This window comes from Lonchura striata, chromosome 2 (assembly GCF_050655825.1).
Source record: "Lonchura striata isolate lonStrDom1 chromosome 2, ASM5065582v1, whole genome shotgun sequence".
Taxonomy (NCBI): Eukaryota; Metazoa; Chordata; class Aves; order Passeriformes; family Estrildidae; genus Lonchura; species Lonchura striata.
In genome coordinates, this window is record NC_140704.1 from 120,829,188 (window position 1) to 120,852,652 (window position 23,465).

General features: G+C 38.1%; 1 protein-coding gene across 1 annotated transcript in view; it reads left to right on the plus strand.

The window, feature by feature from the left end:
* The first annotated feature begins 4,460 nt into the window (after nucleotides 1-4,460).
* Nucleotides 4,461-23,465, plus strand: part of LOC146768401 (uncharacterized) — a 29,609-nt gene continuing 10,604 nt past the window's right edge. The window contains exon 1 of the mRNA XM_085561610.1: nucleotides 4,461-4,523. Within this exon, the coding sequence (XP_085417736.1) occupies nucleotides 4,461-4,523 (63 nt within the window). The remainder of the gene's footprint in view (nucleotides 4,524-23,465) is intronic.

Below are 23,465 nucleotides of genomic sequence, written 5' to 3' on the forward strand. Positions count from 1 at the left end.
ACCATCAGTGTGGTGGTGGTGGTGGTGATGACTCCACCACCTCCCTGAGGAAGTTATTCCAATGCCTAACCATTCTTAAAGTGAAGGGTTTTTTCTAATATCTAATCTGAACTTCTCCTGCTGCAATTTAAGACCATTCCCTCTTGTCCTTTCACTTGAGGTTTGGCAGAAGAGACCAACTCCCACTTGACTACAGCCTCCTTTCAGGGAATGGAGAGAGTAGTGAAGTCTTCCTAAGCCTCCTCATCTCCAAGTTAAACACCCCCAGCTCCCTCATCTGCTTCTCATAAGACTTGTTCTCCAGACCCTTCACCAGATCCACTCCCCTTCTCTGGACACGCTCCAGCCCCTCAATGTTCTTGTAGTGAGGGACTTAAAGCTGAACACAGGATTTGTAGCATAGCCTCACCAGTGCTGATTATAGGGGAACAATCACTGCCCTGGTCCTGCTGGCCACACTATTCTTTATATAGGCCAAGATGCCATTCCAAGATCCCATTCTTGGCCACCTGGTTCATATCCAGTCAAAGGTCAACAAAAGCCCCCAAGTTCCTCTCCACTGAGCTCTCAAATTACTCTTCCCCAAGCCTGTAGAGCTGCTTGGAATTGCTGTGACCCAGGAGCAGGATCTGGACATTCACCTTGTTGAACACCATGTAGTTGACCTCAATTTATTCATTCAGCCTGTCCAGATATCTCTGCAGAGCCTTTCTACCCTCCAGCAGAACCATACTCCCACTCAGCTTGGCATCATCTGTGAACTTACTGAGGGTACACCGCATCTCCTTGTCCAGATAATTGATCAAGATGTTAAACCGGACCATGCCCAATACTGAGCTCTGAAGAACATCATTGCTGACCAGGTACCAAACTCTAATATGCCTGTTGTGCCTACTATGACTTTACTGACCATCAAAATTATTTATATTGTCCCAGGTTTATAATCTTCTGAAATCCACTGAAGTTCTACTATGGGGAGAATCACAATTACACACTTGCCTTTGGAAAAAGAAGAACCTCCTTAAAGAAAACAATTTTTTGCATGTGTCCAAGATCTCGAGATCTTCCTGCCTTGTTCAATCTGTTTCTTTTATATGTATGAGCACCATCTACCCCCAGGCAGCTGCATAAAATTCATCACAGACTAGTTTCTTTTTGATGATTTGGTTTCCTTTTAATAGCTGTCTAGAGGCAAATGCTTCTCAAACCATTGAGTCTGAACAAAAACTCTACAACATTTGGAGCAATTTGGATACAAAATGTTTGGCTTGGATCCATTTCTGTATTTCACTCTAGAGCCCTTCTTCTTCACTACTAGCACACTACATATAATATTTTGTTGTGCTGCTTATGGTACCTACTCTCACCTGTACAAAAGCACTAAAATATTGAATGATACTCAGAGCACCATTGCTGCCCCCAGTGAAAAATGGAGAGACAAACTAAGCCAATCAGCTTGTTTCTGCTGATCCATTCTGACCACTTTTAGACTGTTTTCTGAGGCATTAAATTCTCCTGACATCAAACATGCAGGAAAATTAAATGCTATCTATGGCGCAGTGTCTGGGACCAAATCTGATTTCTGAAAACAATTTTTGCCAACAATTTAAATCATCAGTGCATCACATGAGAGTTAACAAGGTATTGCTCTCATGTGGTTCTCAGCAAAGTTGACTCAACTCTTGTTTCTCTTTGTGTTAATCTACCAATACAACTGTGTTGGTAGATTAAGTGTCAGTGACACAGATAAGCCTGTGCATGTGTTCATTATGTGTCTTGCATGGAGAAAGACACTGCAGGTCCTTGTTGCATGTTTCAGTTTGCTCATTTTGGAGCTCAACATATGCATTGTGAAAACATTTAAACTCATGAATTAGAGTGTCTCCAAAGAACACTCGGGGCCAAGGCAAATCTACTTACATGGCTCTCATATAGGAGATTGAGTCAATCAAGGTTCTGTCTTCTATCACACTCCCAGGGTATTTCCATGATAAGAAGAAAGGAGAATAATCTGATAATAAAAGCAATCCTATCATGTCTGCTTCCTTGGATGGCTGCATAGGACATATCTGTAAGTATTTTCTATCATAATGCTGTATTATTTCACTACAGGCTGAGCTGCACTAGTAAGTGCAGGATTGTTAGGCAAAGTTAGCACGTGTGAATTGTTCTACCTGTCTCATATCTTATAAAATGTTTGTAAAGTCCTGAAGAGCATGTGGTGGCTTTGCATGCTGGCACCTTATTCCACTATGCGGAGGATTCCAAAAGAACATCTGTGTATACAGGACGCTGGATATCACTGTGGGATTGTAACTTACAGCTTTACAATAGAAATGAAAGTTAGAGAAAGGAGAGAGCTAAGGGAATCTTCTCATAACCTATGAAATTTTAATTCACTGCCAGCTTTGAAGCTGTTGTCTCCCTAATATATTTGGGTGAAACTTCCCTCAGTGAAGAACATAGCAAGCAGTATGCAAAAGACAAAGCACAGTATTCTGAATACATGACAATTAGATAGCTAGCAGTTTTGCAACCTTGTTTTAAAATAAATGTTCAGATTAATTTGGGCCTCAGTTTTCATTCAAATTAATTTGTGACTTCAATTTTGTAAGGATGAAAAGTGGGACAAACCATCCTAATGTAAACATCTATTTCAGAATTTCAGTTAATTCCATCTGCACATATATTGCAATGCCTTGAGTTTAAAACAACAAAAATTATCTCATACAGCTGGTTATTTAATCCTTCCTAAATATTTTTCTGGGTTTTTTAAGCTCTATAGCTCTGTTTCTTACTATAACTCATCTCTTTCAGCAAGATTACCCTTGTGCTCTTTATAGTACCATTAATTTCCCCAATTGATATTTCCTCCTGCTATCAGCCCTTCAGAGAACACTTTTTACTTCTTATTTAGCTGTAAAGTCAAAGCTTCAGTTTGATCAACCAGTTTTGTGGTCCCTGACCTACTGACTTTTGTATTTCAAGCAGCAGCATCTTAGAAATGCATTTGTTTTGATCACCTGAGATATGTTCAGAACTATGTATGCTCAGTCTTTAGAAACACTTTGATGTGTGGGTGAATACTTCCCCTTCTGGCTTGAAACATTTCCAGGCTGCCAATTTTTAAAATACTCAACAAACCAGTTGGAAGAAACAGATGATCTTTTTTTGTCATTAATTTTCTCATGTGATTTGGCAGAGTCGCCATGAATGAAAAGAAAGTGTAGAAACAGGAGGACAGATTGCATTAATTTTAGAATTTGAGGACTGTAGCTTAAGAAGACATAAGCCTTTTTTCTTGGCTTTTTTACTATTTCTTTTAGCTTACTCAAGTGTGCCTGGAACAAGGTGCCCATTTTGGTGTCTTTTGCAGTCTTTTTTAATTAGGCACATAAGTGCCCATAAAAACCTTGTAGAAAGCCCAGAGCAGCACTTTTATGTAGCCCTACTGCTGAATGGCAAACTGCCACCTCCTGCCCCTCACTCATCCTCTCTGACTGATCATTTTGGCACTGCCTTACTTCTAGATAAGACTTATTTATTTAAAAGATAACATTCTCACTTTTGGATTTAATTTTTCTCTGTTTATAATTTTTCCACAGATGCTTCCATTAACTTTGCTTAGGATGTATACTGATCATGTCTGTACCTGTTACTTATTGGTTGTTTCCTTACTGGCACTCTATATTGTGCATAATTGTTCTCTTGCTTTGACCTTGAAGTCTGGCATTTTAGAGACTTCCAGATGCAATTTCTCCACCTAATCATAGGAATCTGTGGATGACTCCTCCAAATTTTTTGTCCAGTTCCTGCTGTGACAAGACTTTCACAAACCAATTCTACAGCATAGGTAACATAAACACTGGCATTTCAAAGAAATACATGACTTAGTATTATGTGCTGTTGGAATATTGTAATAATTATGTTTCTGAAATAAAGGAGGAGAAAGGTTTGGGAGGTAGCAACACTATAATGTTTATTTCAAACCTAAGATTTTGAATAGTTGCACCTGCATTGCCCTGTAAGCACATCCACTTTGTCGTCATAAGGCCACCTTTTCTGATCTTTCCACATCTGGAATGCTGTACTGGGATACTGTTGTAAGGTTTTGGTAGTGGTGGGGCTTTAGGAGCAGTTTCTGTGAGAAACTTCCAGAAGATTTCCCCACATCTGACACAGCTAATTCCAGAAGGCTCCAAGACAGACCTCCCACTAAGTAAGGGGAACCCCTCAGCAATTGTGAGAACAGCTCTGGGGTAACATATTTAAGAAAAGAAACTACTGCACAGAAGCAATTGCAGCCAGAGAGAGGAGAGAGAATACATGAGAGAAACAACTCTGCAGACCTGACCTTGCAGGGTCAGTGAGAAAGGAGGAGGTGCTCCAGGCACCGCAGCAGAGATTCACCTGCAGTCCATGGTGCAGCCAGTGGTGAGGCAGCTGTGCCCCTGTAGCCCATGGAGGTCCATGGAGGAGCAGATAGACACCTGCACCTGTGGAGGAGCCACGCACTGGAGCAGGTGGGTGCCCAAAGGAGCTGTGACCACTTGGGAAGCCCTTGCTGGAGCAGGCTCCTGGAAAAACCTGTGGAAATAGGAGCTCAGGCTAGTGCGGGTTTGCTGGCAGGACTTGTGACCCCTTGGGGAACACACCCTGGAGTAGTGTGGGTTCCTAAAGGACTGCACCTGTAGAAAGGGTCTATGGTGGAGCAGTTCTGGAAGAGCTGTAGCCTGTGGGAAGGACTCACATTGGAGAGATTTGTGGAGGACTGTGTCCTGTGAGAGGGACACCACACTGGAGCAAGGAAATGAGTCCTGCACCTGAGGAGGAGTAGCCAGAACCTCCTTGGAAGGAAGCAGGGCAAAGACAGTGCCAGTGCATCTCTTCTTCCATTATATGAGTTAGAGTACATAGCTTCTTTCCATGTTAGATTGACTGAACAGCAACACAGAAACAGTGTGCCAGGAAGCAGAATTTTTCTTTGTCCCTTAGAACAATCCTACCTTAAACTCTTGCTAAAAAGCAAGATTCATTTCATTCATGAACCTGCACCAAATCAGTGCTTTTTCAGAAGTTTGGCTTTCTAAAACAATGTAAGCCTTTGTTCTCATCTGCACTTTCAAAGTCATTCAACAATACTTCATTTTTGAGCCCGAGCATACTTATGTATGAGTTTAGTTATTGGAAGACATAAAGATTGAAATTCAGTATTTATTTGGCAAATGGGGGAAATATGAACTTGTATTCTTACAGTGGATGAAATGTTCTACAGTTGGAGGGACCATCTCTAGTCTTGATAGAGCATTTTATTCACAGTGTCTTTGCAAGTACCAACAGTTTGGCACAATGCAATTTTCTGCTTTTCCACTGCTTAGTCAGGTGTAATCTGTGTCTGGTACAGAAGCAATGGATGTTGTCACAGGTGAAGCAAAACTGAATGCATGTCCAGCTCTTAGGCAGTTGCCTGTAGGTATGTTTACATGCAATTCACCAATGTCAGCTTAACCGGTTTTTATTTTGAATGATCCTGGATGCTTAAGTTTCCAATGAAAATAATTTTTCCTACTTAGATTGACATTTTGGATCTAGTGCAATTAGAGAATAATTATGACTGATTTTTGTTTTCATACCTTTGAATGCCTAAATATGCTCCATTGATTCTTCAATTAGTTTGTTGATTTAAATCTATAATTTTGCTCTAACACAGAATTGTGTCAGGAGCAACTTCAGAAGTTTTAATTCTGTTAGCAACTGGTGAATTTGTTGTGGATGTGGTCTCCCGGGCTTTGAAATGAATCATGGGGATTTTCTTATTCAGAGTTATATCTTTACTTCATGTATTTGTCTTTCACAAACTAATCTTTTTGAGACCCTGGAAATTGTTGGTATCTATGATATCCTAAAACAAGAATGTTGAATGTACATAATGTTCTGAAGTCTCTTCTCTGGGTTTGGGTAGGTGTTTTGCACCTTCTCTACACCTTTAGTGATTTTACACATCTTTGTCATAGTCCTCTCAGTTATCATCTTTCCAGTTTAAGGCATTTAGTTTGGCTTAATTCCTCCTTGCCTGACAGCCATCTTTATGGTGCCACCATATTATGCATCACTACATCTTTTTGGTTTCTTTCCTATTTATCACCAAATTATTGGTAATTTTTGCTTATCTTTGTTTTTACTATTGCGAGGTACTGAGTTGACATTTTTATATAGCTGTTTACTATAATCTTGAGATTCTGTTTCGGAGTGGTATTAGCCAGATGAGGGGTTCACATTCACTTTATAAAGTTAGAATTGTAATTTTTTTCATGACATTTCTTCACATTTGTCTTTATTGAATTTCATTTGGTATTTTATTGCACAGTATTGTGAAGTACTGCTGCAACTCTTCTTAATCAGTCTTCATTTTTACTTCTGTGAGTGATTTAAACTGTCACTTTGATATTCATGATAATTTATGAATATGAAAAAATGGAGTCCTATACAGAGACTCCATTGGTGACTCCTTTCTTTGTGAAATTTAACCATTTGTTGTTCCCATTAGTCAGCCAGTTTATTCCAAAGCAGCTTTTTTTTTTTTTTTTTTCCTTTAGGAGGTCCTCAAGAGGTCTTCGTGATGCTTTTTCTAGAGATTTAAGCAGTTATATTCAAAAGATTCACATACCTCTCCTTGAGTCCTTCACAGAACTGGCACAGATATGTGAAACATTACTTTGTATCAGGTCTTCTTAAATGTTTTGTAGTATTGACTCCCAACCATATGCAGTAAACCAGGTCCCAAGCACTCCAAAGAAAATAAAGTAATAATAATATCATGGTACTATATAATTAATGAAATGTTTTTAAACTTAACAGAAGGCAATAAATTGTGATATTAAATTTTTTACATGTTTTAAAATTTTAACAAACCCTGACATGGTAGGTGCTAAATATTATTCAAAAAGCAGAGTTTAAGTTGTGACTTGTGAGGCTGTCACATTTGCAAGTCTCAGTAGAAGTTGGTGCCATAGGGATGTTAACTGGGGCATCTCATCACCAGTGTAAGAGTTCTTTAATACAAATAAGACAAGCAGATGAAATGTTTTATGATTAGCTTCTCTTTTTGCCCATGTCCATCCCCTTAGATTCTTCTACTTTCTATTTTAGCCTCTGTATGTTAAACACTTAACTTAGAAACTCTAATACAAGCATTCAGAAATGCATCTAAAAGGTGTCCAAAGTCAATCTGTGTTACTGCACCTCCTTTATCAGTCTTTGTGTATTTTTTCTGCTTGTTGTTTGGCCTAGAAGCAATCTGCTCTGTGCTTTTGCAGTGTGTGGCATAATGGGGTCATGGCCTTTGAGCCGAGTTTCTAGATACCACTGAAAGTTTAGCAGGGTTTCTCCAGATGTCCACTGATTCTGTTCACTGCTGCAGTGTTTTGTGCAGTTTAGTGTTATTACTCTGATGTTTCCTGGAGACTTCCTGAAAGCAATTTCTGAGGCAATTTTAAGTGAGATGTTGCATCCTACAATGTTTATTTCAGCTGTTACATAGCAAAGTTCCTTTAGCCATGGTCCTTGAGTTTTGTCCATCCATTATGTCAATCTGGCCAAAAATGTTTTCAGCTCACACTACAATTTGAGACAGGACTGTGGTTCATCTGCTGTCATGTTTTAGTGTGGAACTCTGCCTGGATATTGAAAAAAGTCCTGCATGCCAAAGAGGAGTGTGAAATACTAACCTAAATTTTTGCTGTGGCCTTAATTCATGTGCTCCATTATTTCTTCATCTCCTATTATCCCTACAAACAATCTGGTCAGCCTCCTCTTGTGTGTTTGAACAAGACTTATTTTTATTTTCAAAGCTTTTTGAGAAATGTTTGTGATATTTTTATTGGCCTGCCTTAAGGAATTTTTACATTTAATTTGTCAGATTTTTTTATTTTCTATTTTCCTTGTTTGGAAATAGTGTCAGCTCTTTTCAAGAAAGACATCTCAATCTAATAGATTTCCTTGTTTAATCTTACTAACTTTTCCTGGGCATTTGAGGGGAAAGAAAAGGAGGAAGGAAGGTTTTAGCTGAAGGGGTTTTATGCTTCATACTTACTGCTTTAAGAGTGCAGAATTGATTTTGTGGCATCATTTTGGTGGCATCATTAAGCAATATTTAGAATGCATATTATTATCAAAGAGGGAAAAAAAAATACTGGACTTTCTCAGCATGTGCTAGGGTTTTAGCTCTCATCTCCACTAGTGGATATTATGTAAATAATGCCATTTAAAGTTTCCACTTCAGGATTCAATTGATCAGGAGACAGCCTAAAAATTTCCCAGGACTTCTGGGAGTGAAAGTCCTTTTTGGAAGCCAGTGCAATATCTTGCTTTCTCTATGGTGGTGGTGTCCTGTAGTGTTGTGACAATTTTCCAAGCTGTGCCAGATGTCTGAGCTGCTTCTTCAGTTTCCCAGTCAAGCCAGGATCCATGATGCTAATGTGCAGTTACTTATGTGCCTACCTCACACCTGAAAGCTGGCCAAATGAGATGAAAGCCAATTCATCTTTCTAGACACTGCTCAAAATGTGTATCTGCTTTGCAGGAAGCAGCTTGGCAACAAACTTGTGCTATTTTACCTGAGGTGCAAAGGCACTGGCAGAGGGATTTACTTTTACTGTGTGTGTGTACAGCAGCTAACATAGTAGGTTCCTGATTTATGGCTGATACTGTTAGGCACTGTTGTAGGCTGAATAACGGGATAAATAATTTACTGTAGCAGAAACTATGGCAGGGGGCATTGACAACTGCTTGTATAATTTCCCACGCTTGTAACTGTGATAACTACAAAGAACAGTAAGAGTGAAGCCTTGTTTACAAGCTAAGGATAATAAGTGAGAGTACTCTATAGCCTCTCACCCTGACTGTTTTGCCACTGGCTGTAACATTTCTCTCCCTCTCCCATCTCTCTTCACTCACCTTTCAATTCACCTTGAAAGGCCCCAAGGATTATATATGGAAAATGCTAACAGCTCTCTAAACTGGCAGTGGTAATACTAATAGATGAGCACTGTTACAGCTGCTGCCACTGGCAACAAAAATCCATGTTCTGATCTCCTAAGTCTTCTGCATTCCCATAACACTACTGTGCACTAAAGTATAGCCTGATTTGATTTTTCTTCTCTGAACCTGCTTATTTTTCTGATAAATAGCAGGGGATAGGAGTGAGAAATGGTCCTCCTTACTGCTGGAGAAGAGAGTCCCCCATCAACACAATTTTTTGCTAGTTAAATGCTGGAACATTTACCTAAATGGAAGGAATGAGCCCATATGTACTGAAATTCTACCATCAAACATGAACAATAACTATCATACATTTACTGCAGCTTGTCATGATTTTCATTGCTCCCATAATCTATAGAAGGGTTTTGTTACCTGCCCATGAGAAAACGGCAAGTCATTACTCAAGATGCTGCATGTGCTAAAGGGAAAGGAAATTGAATAAGTAAATAACTGTCTTTTAAGGAAGCTGCTGAAAACAGAAAACAAAAGAATTTAGAATATTGTATGGGAAATAATATTCCTGAAACTAAAAATAGTTTTCAAGGGGAGAAGGTAAGAAAATAATTATGCAAAGATTGAATTAGTTAATCTGCATATAAATGACATAGACATGATTTTTTCAGAGATCATTCAGAAGTGTTTTGAGTTTTTTAAATTTATGTGACCATAGACTTCTTCTTTTTTCCCTTCCCTTCCCTTCCCTTCCCTTCCCTTCCCTTCCCTTCCCTTCCCTTCCCTTCCCTATTGAGGAAATTTTTCTATTTAATCTTATTTTTTAATCAGGAAATATTTTTTAGTTCTCAGTTGTATTCTCACACTGACTCGGTTTCTGTCAGAATGTGCCTTGGCAAATTTGAACAGCTGTGAGTGTAAAAATTCCCCCTTGTTTGTCCATACAAGTCTTGACAACTTTTAATTAAATGTGTTTGTATATCAACTTTCATAATGGACCTCTTTACATGATTGGGGCCCCTTGGTACTCCTGTAATAAACTCTGGAATATTTGAAATGGTTTACTGATTTCAGAAAATACAGTGTAACAATTGGTAGAGCGCACCATAGCCTGTTCCTTGCCATACTCCTGCTTTGCGTGTCTAGACTTGAAAATGTAGGCTGTATTTCTGTCTCCTAACAAGTTCTGGAAGCACTATAAAGAGGGGCAACTGTAGAACTAAACATACTTACTTCTGTTTAGGAGGAGGCAGTATGATGAAGCTCACTGAAATATGTCAAGCAGCCAGTTCTTGCAGGTAAATCCAAAGCTACATGGGATGTAAAAATTTCTAATTTCAAGACTCCATTTTCTTAGCTATAAAATCTCATACTCTCATTGTTACTCATCATTACTCAAGATTGTCTTTAAAATAGGACAAATATTGTACCAAATTACAACAGTCCAAAATGATGGACACTTAGGAGACTTGAGAGTGTATGAGTGCTAAGGGGTAAAGATAGAAATATGTAAAAACATATAATTTAAATTCATTTAATAATTTAAACCAGAACCATATTATCAGAACTTATTTAGTTTAAAGCCTTTGATTGCTGCTTCTTTTATTTTTTTGTGTTACCATTCACTACTTTATTATGCCTCTAGATGATGTTTCTGAATATGATTTTTTTTGTCTTAAGGAGAGAAAACATATGGAGTACCTACAGACCTAATGAATTGCCCTTTGCAATCAAATTATGTATGTGGGCTTTTCTGAATATCCCCCTTTCTCATATGATACTCTTCTCTATTCAAAGTAGTTTTAAGAGACATAAACCACCTATTAGTTTTGGGGTATTTTTTAATTTCAAAATGAGAAAATGCTTGTACTTGTCTTACAACCGTAATGTAGCCATTGTCTGGTTGTAGCTAGACAATGTTCAAATCAAAAGCTTGGTGTAATTTATCATCCTTGCATTGAAACAAGTTAATAAACCAGTTGAATCATTACAAGTCCTCTCCCAGACCCCCCCCCCCCCGCCTTCTCTATATGCATTCTCTTATATATTGTTTCGTTTTAAAATCAGTCTACTAGTTCTTGTTGCAGCATTATCTTTTGCCTTTTTTACATATAATTCTTTCTTCTGTTTCTTCCATAAATTATTTCTGCATTGCTCTTCTTGACTGTCATCTTCCTTCATTTATCTGCACCAGGTCTCCTCCATGTCTTGGAGGACTTACACATCTTAGATTTTGAGCCATTTAAGGATAGAAACATCTCATGCAGTTTCAAGTCAGTGAAGGTCCCTCTCACAAAATCATATATAAACAAATTTACTGACTGTTTAATAAATGTACAAACACAGTAAAGAGATAAAGCTGATGACCAATACATCTTTTCTATCTCTAACTTTTATTAATGAACCATAAAAAATGCACTACTCATTAAGTATTAATGCTTAATTATGCTAGTGCAATTAAATAGAAAATGTATATGCTCCATCTGGATTATTACAGAATACAAGAGAAAGGCTAAATAAGTTCTACATTTAATTTACTCATTTCTTTAGCACAATAAAGTAAATTAAAATCAATGATTGATTGTCTTTGGAACATTATAATCAGAGCTGAATACATAAACAATGCACCAAATGAATGCTTTTTAATCACATTCTTTCTTATGTGTGTCTGTCAGTATATCATGAGTCAATAGATGCCATTTATTTTATTCCAAAGAGAAAAAGGAATGCCTATATTCAGTTTGATTGTTTTTCCTATTTTGATTTTCTTATAATCTTTTTTAATTTAAAAAAATCTATAAAGATTTAAAAATGTTTGGAAACTCTGGCATTATGTACAACTTTTAGCAATGTATAAGTAGGCTTAGTGCAGTGCAGGACATCTATTTTTATGCAATAAAAGGAGTTTAAACAGTCTGAGGGAGTTGGAAAGTCTCTTTCTCAATACTCAAGGGTGTAAAACTTGTTAGTCCTTCTATGAGATGCTCGGGTATGTTTGGTTTGGGTTTTTTTTCAACTGAAATAGGAATTTCTTTTGACTTCTATTTTGAAATAGGCCTTGTTCTCTTTCTAATGCAATACATTAGTCCCTTTCCATTCACTGTGTCATGTGTTTTATGCTATCTTTCAGTGAACTGTACTCTTGCATAGTTTTACATGCCTGTACCAAACTGCTGGTAAAGCAAAGCTGGGGTGTATGTGTGGATTACTGGTGTGAAAAGCTAATTCCACATGTGGGTTTTAGGAAATGTGATATATTGATTATTGCATTTTATACATTAATTCAAATAAAAATTATATGTACATTTTCAAAAGTGAACAGAAGAGGCATGATTTATTGCCCTGAAATAAACTGATTTGGAAATAGAGAAGTAAATTTCACAGAAGCAAACTTGGTTGTGTGTAGTTTAACTTATTGATTTAGGAGGAGTACTTTTAATCAAGGAGATATTTATACAGATCAGAGGTTTGAGGTTTTCTTCTCAGCCAACTAGTACTGAAGTTTGATAGTAGGGGAATGGAGGGTTTTGCCCTGTCAGACAGAAACTTGAAAGAACTAGAAGCTAAATGTATTTCAGAGCAAAGTAATCCTATGGAAAAAAAAATCAGAAAGAGAATACAGAAGTGGGAATGAAGACACTATGAAATGAAAGGTAAATTGAATTTACATTTGATGGTGAGTTTGGGCCTGTATGTAATGAACTGTTGTTTTTTTTTTTCCAGCAGTATGAAGTACTTGCTCTGATGTGATTCCTGAGGTTGAGCTGGGCCCACAGCTGACATTGGTGAAGCTGGAGGACCTGTCTGACTATTTTCAGTTGGAATACATTGTGGCAAATGAATACATTGGGGAATAGGTCATATGTAGGGAAAGGAGAGGCAGGAAAGGGGACAGAGTCAGTCACTTAGACTAGTAAAAATTTAGCTAATAGCCAGTGCTTTAGCTAAGTTTCAACTAACTGTTGTATCTTTGAGATATGCTTGTTTTGCAGACATTCAATATCCTATATTGCAGCTTCTGTTTCAGAATAATGAACCATTTTCCACCATCCTGTCATGTAATGTGCTTCATCTCTGCACTCCCTGCAAACTAGTGCAAAGTCAAGTTACCAGCCTCCTAATAAGAAGGGTAAGGATTTAGAGGCTACAGCTCAACTAGGGCCCCCTTGTGCCACTGCAATCATTAAAATTCAGTGCAAGTGTGAGCAGCCTAAAACACTCCCTTTTGCTCTGCAGTCAGGTTTAGCTTTCTCAGGCTTGTAGCATGAAGAGAGTTGCTCCTTCTTTCCTCTTAACTGTTCATCACACAGCTGACAATACATTTCCCATTTCTGAGTGTGCTGCCTCCTAGTCCTGTGCACATAAAGTTGTGTTCCTGGGATTTCATACCTCCGTAATTATGCACTTAAAATGTATTGTTTCCAGATGGTAATGCAACCAGTTATTTCAAACAATGAAAAATCCAGTGATTTAATTGTTTGTAACAGATGAGTAGAAAAGCTGAAGGGATAGCAAAGTGTAAAAAGAATGCTATATGAGGCCATTGGTAGATTTTAAATACAAAGACTTTTGCTAGAAATGTGGGTCCATTGCCATAAAAAAATCCTCTCATGCAATACAGACTTGAGGTAATCAAGAGATAGAAGTTTGTAATAATTTTGTAATATACAGATATGATTAAAATATGCACAAACAAAGGAAACTGCACATTTTTCTTCTTGAGTGCAAGATACAGTTCTAGGGATGGAATGGGGAATGAGCAGAAATTTTTCGGTTTCATTGTTTCCCACAGCATGCAGATTGCAGAAAGAGCACCTTGAACTATGTATTTCATAAACCCAGAATCACCATCAGTATGATGGGATACACAGGGAACACGTCTTCATCAGTTCTTGTCAGTAAATTCTTTTAGCCAGATGTGACAATCCAACAACATGATTTTACAAGTGTAAGGAATGCTGCTCAGGTCCATGGATTGATAACATGCTGCGTCCCTATGATCTACAGTTGCCTCAGAAAAATGTCTTCTTAATATCACACAATGGTAATTAAGACAATAAGGTCATCCTGCATTATGAATTCTTACTTTTCCCTGGTGCTGGTCACTTGCAGAAGCAGTGAGAACAGTTCCCAGTCTCAGGCCTTCTCCCTGTTTTCCACGTTCTTGGAACCACAGTGATGTGAGCAGACTACGGGTCAGTGTGCCCTCCCAGAAGTTCTTTGTTGAATCCTGTAGCAGTCCTGTGCCACCACAGCAGAATTTCTCTCAGCATGGTGGGCTACTCGCCAGACACTGGCTCAAGGTGAGCACAAATCTCATCCCACCACTAATCACACTGGGAACCATCAAACATGGGATTCCTGTACTCTTGAGTGAAAAAGCATCAGTTGCATAATGGAGGTGGCTTTTTGGTCATATGAAAGATACTTCATGTTCATGGAAAATGATGAGGTAATTACATGCTTTAAGAACCTCCTTAACAAGCTATGTGGCTTGCCCAGAGAGCCCTAGGAAGTGAACTTTCTATGCAGTTACATGATTAGATAGCTATTAAGTGCTTTGTGTATTCCAAGTCACAAGTAATTTCTCATTTCCATCAAATATATGTTTTAAGCTATTAGTTAGCAAGTGTTCCAATATGCATAAACAATAAAGAGAATATTTTTCTCTTACTGGAAGGTATTTACTTTTCCTAGTTTTCTTTGTTAGAAGGCATATTTTTGGAATAAGTAAAGTTGTGCAAGGACCCCACACCTTGCTCAGAGCAGAAGGAGCCTGAAGGTGTAAACATTCACTCCTATGCCATTCTTACAGCAAATTTAGATGAGCTATATAGGCTCAGGACTGTACCAACAATTAAAGGTTCCTGGGACAGATAAGAGAGTTTCAGATCACGGATGATCTGCCTACACTCCCTTTTCAGGCAGAGAAGTAACCAGCTGCCAGGAGAGCAATGGTATAAGAAATTCTGTGCCAGTAGCCTGCATTAATTTGCTACCTTGGCTTTAGAGCTGCTTTGTGTCGGCAGCACAGTGCTAACCAGCTGTAGCACAAATCTGAATTTGGTCTCCACATCACACTTCACAAAAGCTACATGACTGATTGCTCCACTGTTGGCTTTTAAACTATTTACTACTTGAGCCCTAATTACCAGTGAACACCCTGGCCACTGTAACAGTGTGGGGTTTGATTGTCTTGTTCAAACCTCCCACCCAGCATAACTTGCTCTTCTTTGGTTCTGTTAGCATAAGCAGAAATAACCTGACAGAGTTAGGATGGGATGCTTCAACATTGCAATTCTGCAAGCAGTATAGCACTGGTGCCACAGAGAACAGCCCTGCCCTTGCTCAATTCCCAAATGCTTGCTCTTGTCCTTTTGTTGCTCGCTGCCTGCTGCCAGTATAAGTATTTGCATTGTCAAGCAATGAGCGAAATGGGAGAATGGGTCCACTTCAAAGTTTGTTTGAAAGAAAAAATAGTCATGATTACTTTTAATCCAGATTAATTCAAACTCTTTTGCTGCTCAGTAATGAGAATGCCTTTGTCAGCCTTAAGCATATGGCAACTGAGAGGGCAACAGTTTGTATTTAGAGGCAGATGAAGGGCAGGGCTGCTGTTCTTGGCTTACACTTCTCAGAAATATGGTATAAATGTTCTCAAATGTCCTTAAAATGACACTATTATTCTGTTCTTATTACTCTACTTCTCTCAGTCCTCACTTGAGGTATTTTTAAAAGCATTCATTAAGCTGTTTTTATTGGCCCTTGTTATCTGAAGTTTAATTTGGAGTACAAAATGCTTTTCTTTCTGGTTTGATGTTCAATAACGGAAACATTTTTATTGACAATACATAAGATAGAAAATGTACTTTGCATGGAACTTTCTTTTCAGAGGAACAAACTTAGTGTAAGTTCCTGAATGGACAAATATGAACAGACCATCTCTTGCATGTTCAGAGATATTGGTTTCCTGGTAAGTACCTACTTAACCAAAAAGCAAGGATCATTCCTTTATTTTTACCTTCCAGAGATGTACCTAGTCTAAAAGAGCATGGCATTACTGGAATCAGGAAGAATGCAGATGTGTGGACATAAAAAAGGTTGCACAGTTCTACCACTCAGATTTTAGATACTACCCTTCAAATCCTGTTCCAAAAGAAAGATTAATGAGCATAGTCCCTCACCTAGAGGAGGAGAATCTACTGAATAAAAAAATGCCATCTTTAAGCAGCTGCCTCACTGTTACCACTTTCTTAATAATTCTTTTTCTGCCTGAAAGGAGCTGATCAAAGCTGATAACATCTGTACATGGCAGCAAAACACTTCATTTTAATTTAGAGATTTCTCTTAGATGTCAATATTTAATATTTGGACTACAAGAGTACCCTCACAGCTGGATTCCAATGGAGCTGCATGTGTTGAGTCCCTGTGTGTCTCCAGCCTGGCTCACATTACCCTTGTGTTCCTCAAGGCTACCAGAACCCTTCACAGGTTTGAAGAATGAACCTTGGGTAGGTCAAATTCATATCCAGAAGTTCACTGCAGTTGTATTATGCTATTGTTAAGTTCCATGTTCTTGCTGGAAATATGACATTTTCTATTGAACATTGACATTTGAAAATTTAAAGCTAACAGAGTACATTTCCTCTGAAATATTTGACTCAGTGAACAAACGACAGACACATATTTTAGATTTCATCAGCATTTGCAGAAACATAATGCAAATCCTTATTTGCACCTAAGTTTTAACACCTTTTTACTTACTTAGGTAAGTGGATAAACCAAAGAAGCATGAGCTGTTTAGAGTAACACCACAAAAACTTCTCTGAAGTTTAGTTTTTTATGTTTACCATAGAAACATTCTTTGAGATGTTAATTAAGAGCCAGAGAGATTAGTTTGTGGAACAAAGTCTCTACCTAGAAGTGTTGTATGTGTGTATCACAACATATCAGAAAATTTTTGAAAGGATAGATAGCAGACTCTGATACTAGACATGCAAATATGGCCCTCAATCCAGATTACCATTTTTAAAATATGATATGAAAATCCACTTCAAAAGGCAGTCTCAGACAGAAACACTGAAACATTCTAACCTCTATAGCAATCACTGCATCTGTATACAGCTTTGTTAACTACAGCATTAAAAATGAACTGGGGCTCCAGTTAACAGTCACAGTTGTAAATTTGTTGTGGTGCATTAGAGAATCTGGCCCAGTGTGTACCACAGTTGTTTAATTCATCTAAAGTTGGCAGGGTTTCTTTTTACTTAAATATATTCACATCCATGCAAGCTGTCAAACTGGAATTACTCTTCAGGGCTTAAGCTGAGCTGCAGCTGCAGTGACAATGGGAGCAGGGAAAGGGGGGCTTGCACCACTCCCTCTCCTGAAGAAGAGGTTGCACTGTTGGCTGACCATGTCTTCCCTGAGTGTTAATTGAAGATCTGCTTGATTTGTTTGGACTTCACATTCCATGTAGTATTAAATGACTTAAGGATGTCCCTTTCAGTTAGCAATGGATAAAAAATCAGGTATGGAAGAGAATATCCTTGCAGCTTTAAATGAGTAGCTGATCATATATCATCACAGCCCTATTCTCTCTTCTGTTAGAACAAACGCTCCTCATTAGAACTGGGAAAAGTATTTGCAGCAAAGCATTTATTCAGAGAATGTAACCTTGTATTTTTTTCTTTTTCCTATTGAAATTTATCCACAAACAGTCTAATTTTTATGTGCTGCCCTATTATTCAGAGTTATTCATTGAGTTCTTTATGCAGCTGTATTAGAGTTTACACGCTGCTCCTGAACTTCTCACTCTGGCCATTTTTCTCAAGTATGAGCCAGCCATAATTTGCTTTGTTCAGGGGATGATTCAAGTAAATATCTAAATGTTGCCTTCATTTACTTTTGAGCAACCTGGAGGACTGCTTAACTTAGGGCAGGATCTGTTGCCTAGGGGCATCCATGTGTCCAGAGTCCTGACAAACTATCCTGGCTCACATGATGGCTCTCTATCTCTGACACATTTCTTTCCCTTTGCTACTCATGCTGTCTTTGTCTTAGAATTTTTGACAGCTTTCTATAATTCAAGGGGACTTCCTGGTATTCTATAGGGTCCTGATATTGCGAATATCTATGTGTCCTACACTTCCCTTCATTAATTTGTCAACTCAGTCTAAAAACTTATTGACTTAATTTGTTTCTCCAAATAGTTTTGGAAAAGTTGTTCTAGAATCTCATTCCTTTGTTGGCTGGAGTCCTTCTAATTCCAAGCATAGAGTCATTGTCATAATACTGCCTCCCATATTCTTCTTTGAATCCTGGGACTATGGGTTTCTTTTCCTTAAAAGACCTTTAAAAGCAAGTGCAGAGCTTGATGAAGTCATAAGAAGTTCCAACAATATATTTGGCTTTAAGCATAGGACCGTAACTTTAACAAAAGTCAAATGAATGCAAAACTATAAGACTACATTATGTGTGTTAAAATAATTAACTGGTACCCAGCTTCTCAGACAGTACTGGTCATCCAAGCTAAAAATTCATCAGCATCACCTTCTTGATCAGTGTATAGATACATGATTACATCTAACAGTAAGAGTGTGTGCTATCAAATTCTGGAACTGCTTCAGCTCCCATTTAGCCAATGTGCCATTGTTATCCTCACACAGTTTACAGCTTTGCTTTGTCATGGAGAAGTCTCAGTTTATTTTTCTTTATGCAAACTAAGTTTCCTGTATAATCACTTGACTTCTGGAGGTAGCCTTATACAACTAACAAATATTAATAAAGATGGCAAAATCATCATCTTAAGTGGTAGCATGTATTGCCAGTATGTATGGACATTGAACAGCATGCTTATGTACTGGCAATTCAAAGTCTACAACAGAACTAGTAGGTTACAGAAATATATCTGCAATGTATAGAAATTTGAAAGATAAAATCAAGAAGGAGCACATTTACCTCATTGTTCCTCATAGATCATTATCATACTAATCCATCATTATGAACTCTCTGTGAAGAATTGTTAAAATCTCTAAAAGTAATTTCACAGGCTGGTCTCAGACAAACAGTGAGTCTGAAGAAAAGGTTTGCTTTGAAAGGTAGGTGGATACTTTTGTTGTAGGTTTAAGGTTATTATGAGCATCACATTTCAATGCAATATAGAGAACCAAGTTTAGGAGGCTAAATTCTGCACATTGGAAGCAGTAGAAATCTTGGTAGGATAAAGTCTCTTTAGTTGTTTAACAGACTAGAGTGGAGAGTACCTCTCAGCTTCTCCCTTTCCTCCAGCTACTAGAGGAGGATCAAGCTTTACTCACCCCATAGGTAATCCACTAAGTATAACAAAGGAGACTCTGTCTGTAAATTCTGTGTAAGTACATGTATGACAGGGAATACTGTCATTTTATTATTAATTCATATATTCAGGGGCTAAATTGTGAACTCAGCTATGGAAATTGAAAACTGAAAATGTATTTATTTCAGAGCTACACATAATTATATACTTCTAGTTTGCCCTGTCTATTTTAAATTACTTTATGCAAATCTAAGTTTCAAGGATTATGTACAGAGAAAAATTAGATGAGCCCTTAAAAAGCTAATATAATTGTGGTATTATTGTGTGTGTGCATAGTGTGTACATAAGATCTAGATGTTAATCAGGCTGATTTAACAAACAAAATTTGTTCTGATGAAAAACTGAAAGGAGAAACAATTATATCCTAGAAAGTTATTATTTGTACTGTGAGCTCACTGAAAGGAAAAAAAATAACATAGAAGAAAAGACTTCTAGAAAAAAAACACCAATTAAGTCATATACACAGGAATTCATTGTTACCAGTACCTAGTCTGATGGCTTTCCACAAAAAGATGAGTTGTTTACCCTGAGTATTGATTGTATAATGGTAAGGCAGCTTTATGCAGCCATATCTTCCACTTGGGTCTATCACTGCATTTCACTTGGCAGTAATGTAGTCAGAGAAATTTACATCAGATGTGTATGTAGTTCCTTTTTTTGAGGAATACAGCTGGCTCCAGAGGGTTAAAAATTCTGTCAGTGTTACACCCCAGTCATTCAAACCTAGGGCTAAACCAAGGTTATTTTGCTTTGGGTAGATGCAAAGGAGAAAATTCCAACCCAATATTCTTGAGGTAAAAATACATAAAAGCTTATTGGCAAACTATAGACAGTTAAAAAAACATGGGCAAGAGAGTAAGTACTACAATAACATCACTTTCCACAGCATAGACTTATCCCATTGAACACAGAAAACCTAATAATCCATTTGATGTTACATTCTGTGAGATGAAAGTGAGATGAAGAAGAAATGGAGAAAACTGGAAAAGATATAGAAGAAGCAGGCATATAGCTACGAACGCCTTGCTTCCAGTGATGTGAAACTCCAAGATGAAGGTAGGGTTAAAGGACAATGTGCTTGCCTTGTAGTGACCCTTCTTAAACCTTCTTGGCCCATCTTGGGCCTTCCTCCCAGGAGGGACTTCAGTCTCTTGGCCACTCATGGACTGGGTTAGGCAAAACTGGGGCTGCCTCCAGTGTGCCATGATTGACACTGTGTGGGTGGGGGAGATGGGGGGCAGGGCAGCACCTCACCAGAGCAAGGTCTGACCCACCCCCTACCATGCATGCCAAGCATCCTAAGATGTTGTGAAACAGATTACCTTTTCCAGTCTCTTTTCCATTGACAGTCAGTCAATGTACAATTTCCTTGAACCAAAATTCCCCGAGTGTATCTCCTCAGTTGGACGCTGTTCAGAGGCTTGATTCAAATAACAGCCTTGCACTTCATGTAAAAAGAAAACTTCAGGCAAAATATTCCTGCTTCATAATCACAACAAAAGAAGGGTTTTTTAACTACAAATATAATAACCGTAATTCAGGTAAATTTTGTTATTTAGAATGTAGTGGGCAAGTCAGCTTTGCCTTTCTTATTGAAAGCTGACATTTAATGCCTGAAAATAGATGGGAAATGAGTGTGAATTACTCAGAGAAAAATGCTGCTGACAACAGAAACTTCAGAACAATTGCATGGAACAACCTCTCAGCCTACCTTCCCAGCCCTATTCAGGCCTTAGCAATGTGTTCATTGCGTCCCAAACCCCCACTGACTTTCATGGGAGTTCTGAACAGACCCAGAACAGGAAGTACTGCCCATATTTCCCACTGTGGCAAAACCTCTGCTGTGACTTGTAATGGTTTATCACTGATCCCCAGATCCAAAATCTCATTCACCAGGTCACAAAAGCTGAGCAGAGCCTGAGTGCAGCAAATGTCACAAGTATTTCAGATCAGCCTACTAATCTAAGATACTTGGTTGTGAATAACACAGCTGGTATCTTTATGGTGCCATCTTTTCAAGTCTAATGCAAAATCCTCAGTAAGCAAAGAAAAACAATCCATTCTATACTCCATTTCAGATTCTATAAATTCAGCTTTGTATTTTGAAGGACTTTTCTATATAAATATGTATGTCAGTTTTCTTGTCAAGTTTTTCCATATCAAAACTGAAGCTTGTACCAATGTTTATGTACAAGGAATGGTTCAAAATTAATACTGATCTGGAGTATCAGGATCCTGAAGTCCAAATCCTGGCCCTGCATAAGACACCCCAAGAGTCACACCTGAGTAATTGTCCAAACAGTTCTTGAACTCTGTAAGGCTTGGTGCTGTGACTACTTCTCTGAGGAGCCTGTTCCACTACTCATCCTCCGTGTGCAAAATCTTTTTACACAGATATCTACCCTAAACCTCCCCTGACTCAGCTTCATGACATTTTCTCAAGTCCTGTCACTGAGAGTGAATAGATCTGAACATTTATATCTTTATATTTATATATAAGATTAATATTTAGATCTGTATCATTTACCATCTTTTTGGTTCCTGCAATTAATATGGGAGACAGTTGCAAAGAACTTGTGCTTTATTCCAGTTCTGCTGTTCCTGGCTATGGAGACATGCATTATGCATTGTACCAAAACTGAAAAAGAATTGTAAAAAGATAAGAAGAGCTAAAGACAGAAAAAATCAAACCAAAGCTGAGCTGGAGTCTACTGTTGACAAACCAGAATGAGTTATAGGGACTTAAACTCATTTTTAAAACTGCTTTCATGCTCTCATGGCCCCAGAGGTACCACCAACCCTGCCTGTTCCTGCCCACCCCCTGGGCTCCCCCAGCCCTCCCCAGGACCCCATCTCAGCCCTAAAAGGGCCATCAGTCCCTGTCCTGTAGATCAGCAGGCTGATCTATAGCTCTCCACAGATTTCCCTTGTGCCTTTCCCCAGGCACAAGCCCAGCCTGGGCTGATGTTTTGTATCTCTGACACTGCCCAGTCCCCATTCCTTTCCCCATGGACCTGCCTAGCCACTGAGAGGCTGTGCCCCACCATGGTTCACCACACTGAGCCTGATCATTTAAAACACTTTAAAATTAAAAAAAAAAAAAACAAAGTAATTCACAATGAACACATATTTTCATCCCATAATGTACTTGCATTTTAATGAAGAATGCAGTTTCCTAGCAGCAGGTGTTAACATTGAAATGAGAAATTAGATCATTATATTGTGTATCTGCTTTCAGAAGGATAAATTGAAAATAGGATTTACTAAAAACACTGATAATATCTTGAAACCCTCATTTGTCTTTAAAGGTATATTACATTTCATGGGGTTTCTAGTTTGCTTGAGGTGTTTCAAGACTGCTTGAGGAATACAGAGTGGAATGTTTATCTAAGCTGTAATAACTGTAAGTCTGCCTGAAGTGTGACTTGTTGATAGCTTTATGGAGGTGTGTTTGGATCCCTCTATCCTCCTTCATTCTGAGAAATCTTGAAAAGTAATTATAAAGCTTCTGATTCTCAATCTTTCTGAAGTAAATGCCAAAATTAAAGGTGAAATCTGAGGCCACAAGAATCTGCTCTTAAATTCTGATTCTGCAGACCCTAAATGTATTTACCTAATCTCTGCACAGCATAAAGGGCTATGCTTGGTGTTAAAAATTAAGCAAATCTTTCAAGGATTAAGATTATCCTTTGACACTGTTGCTTATTTTCATAACTAATTTCCTCTCATTTATATCCATAATGAAGAATGGAAAAGTCAGACTTTGAAGGAAGTGTTTCTGTGTAATAGTAATAATCTGTGATTACTACTTAGTCTAATGGGCATAGTTAACAAAATGCACTTCCTTAAGGCCAGGTCCATGACAGGATAATTTGGTGCAGGCTGAGGAAATCTTCAGGAGAGACAGACAAGTAAATGCTTATTAGACAGATAGTATATGCCATTGAAGAGCTACAAGGACAGTCAAATATTATTAATTTCACTTTGTCCTCTTGATATGAGATCTTTTACTGATGGTTTGAGTACTTCAACCTGAAAATTTTTTTATCTTTGATTCTGAAGATTATAACCTAACAAGGCATAGACCTATAGGAATGAGAAGTCTCTAAGACATACT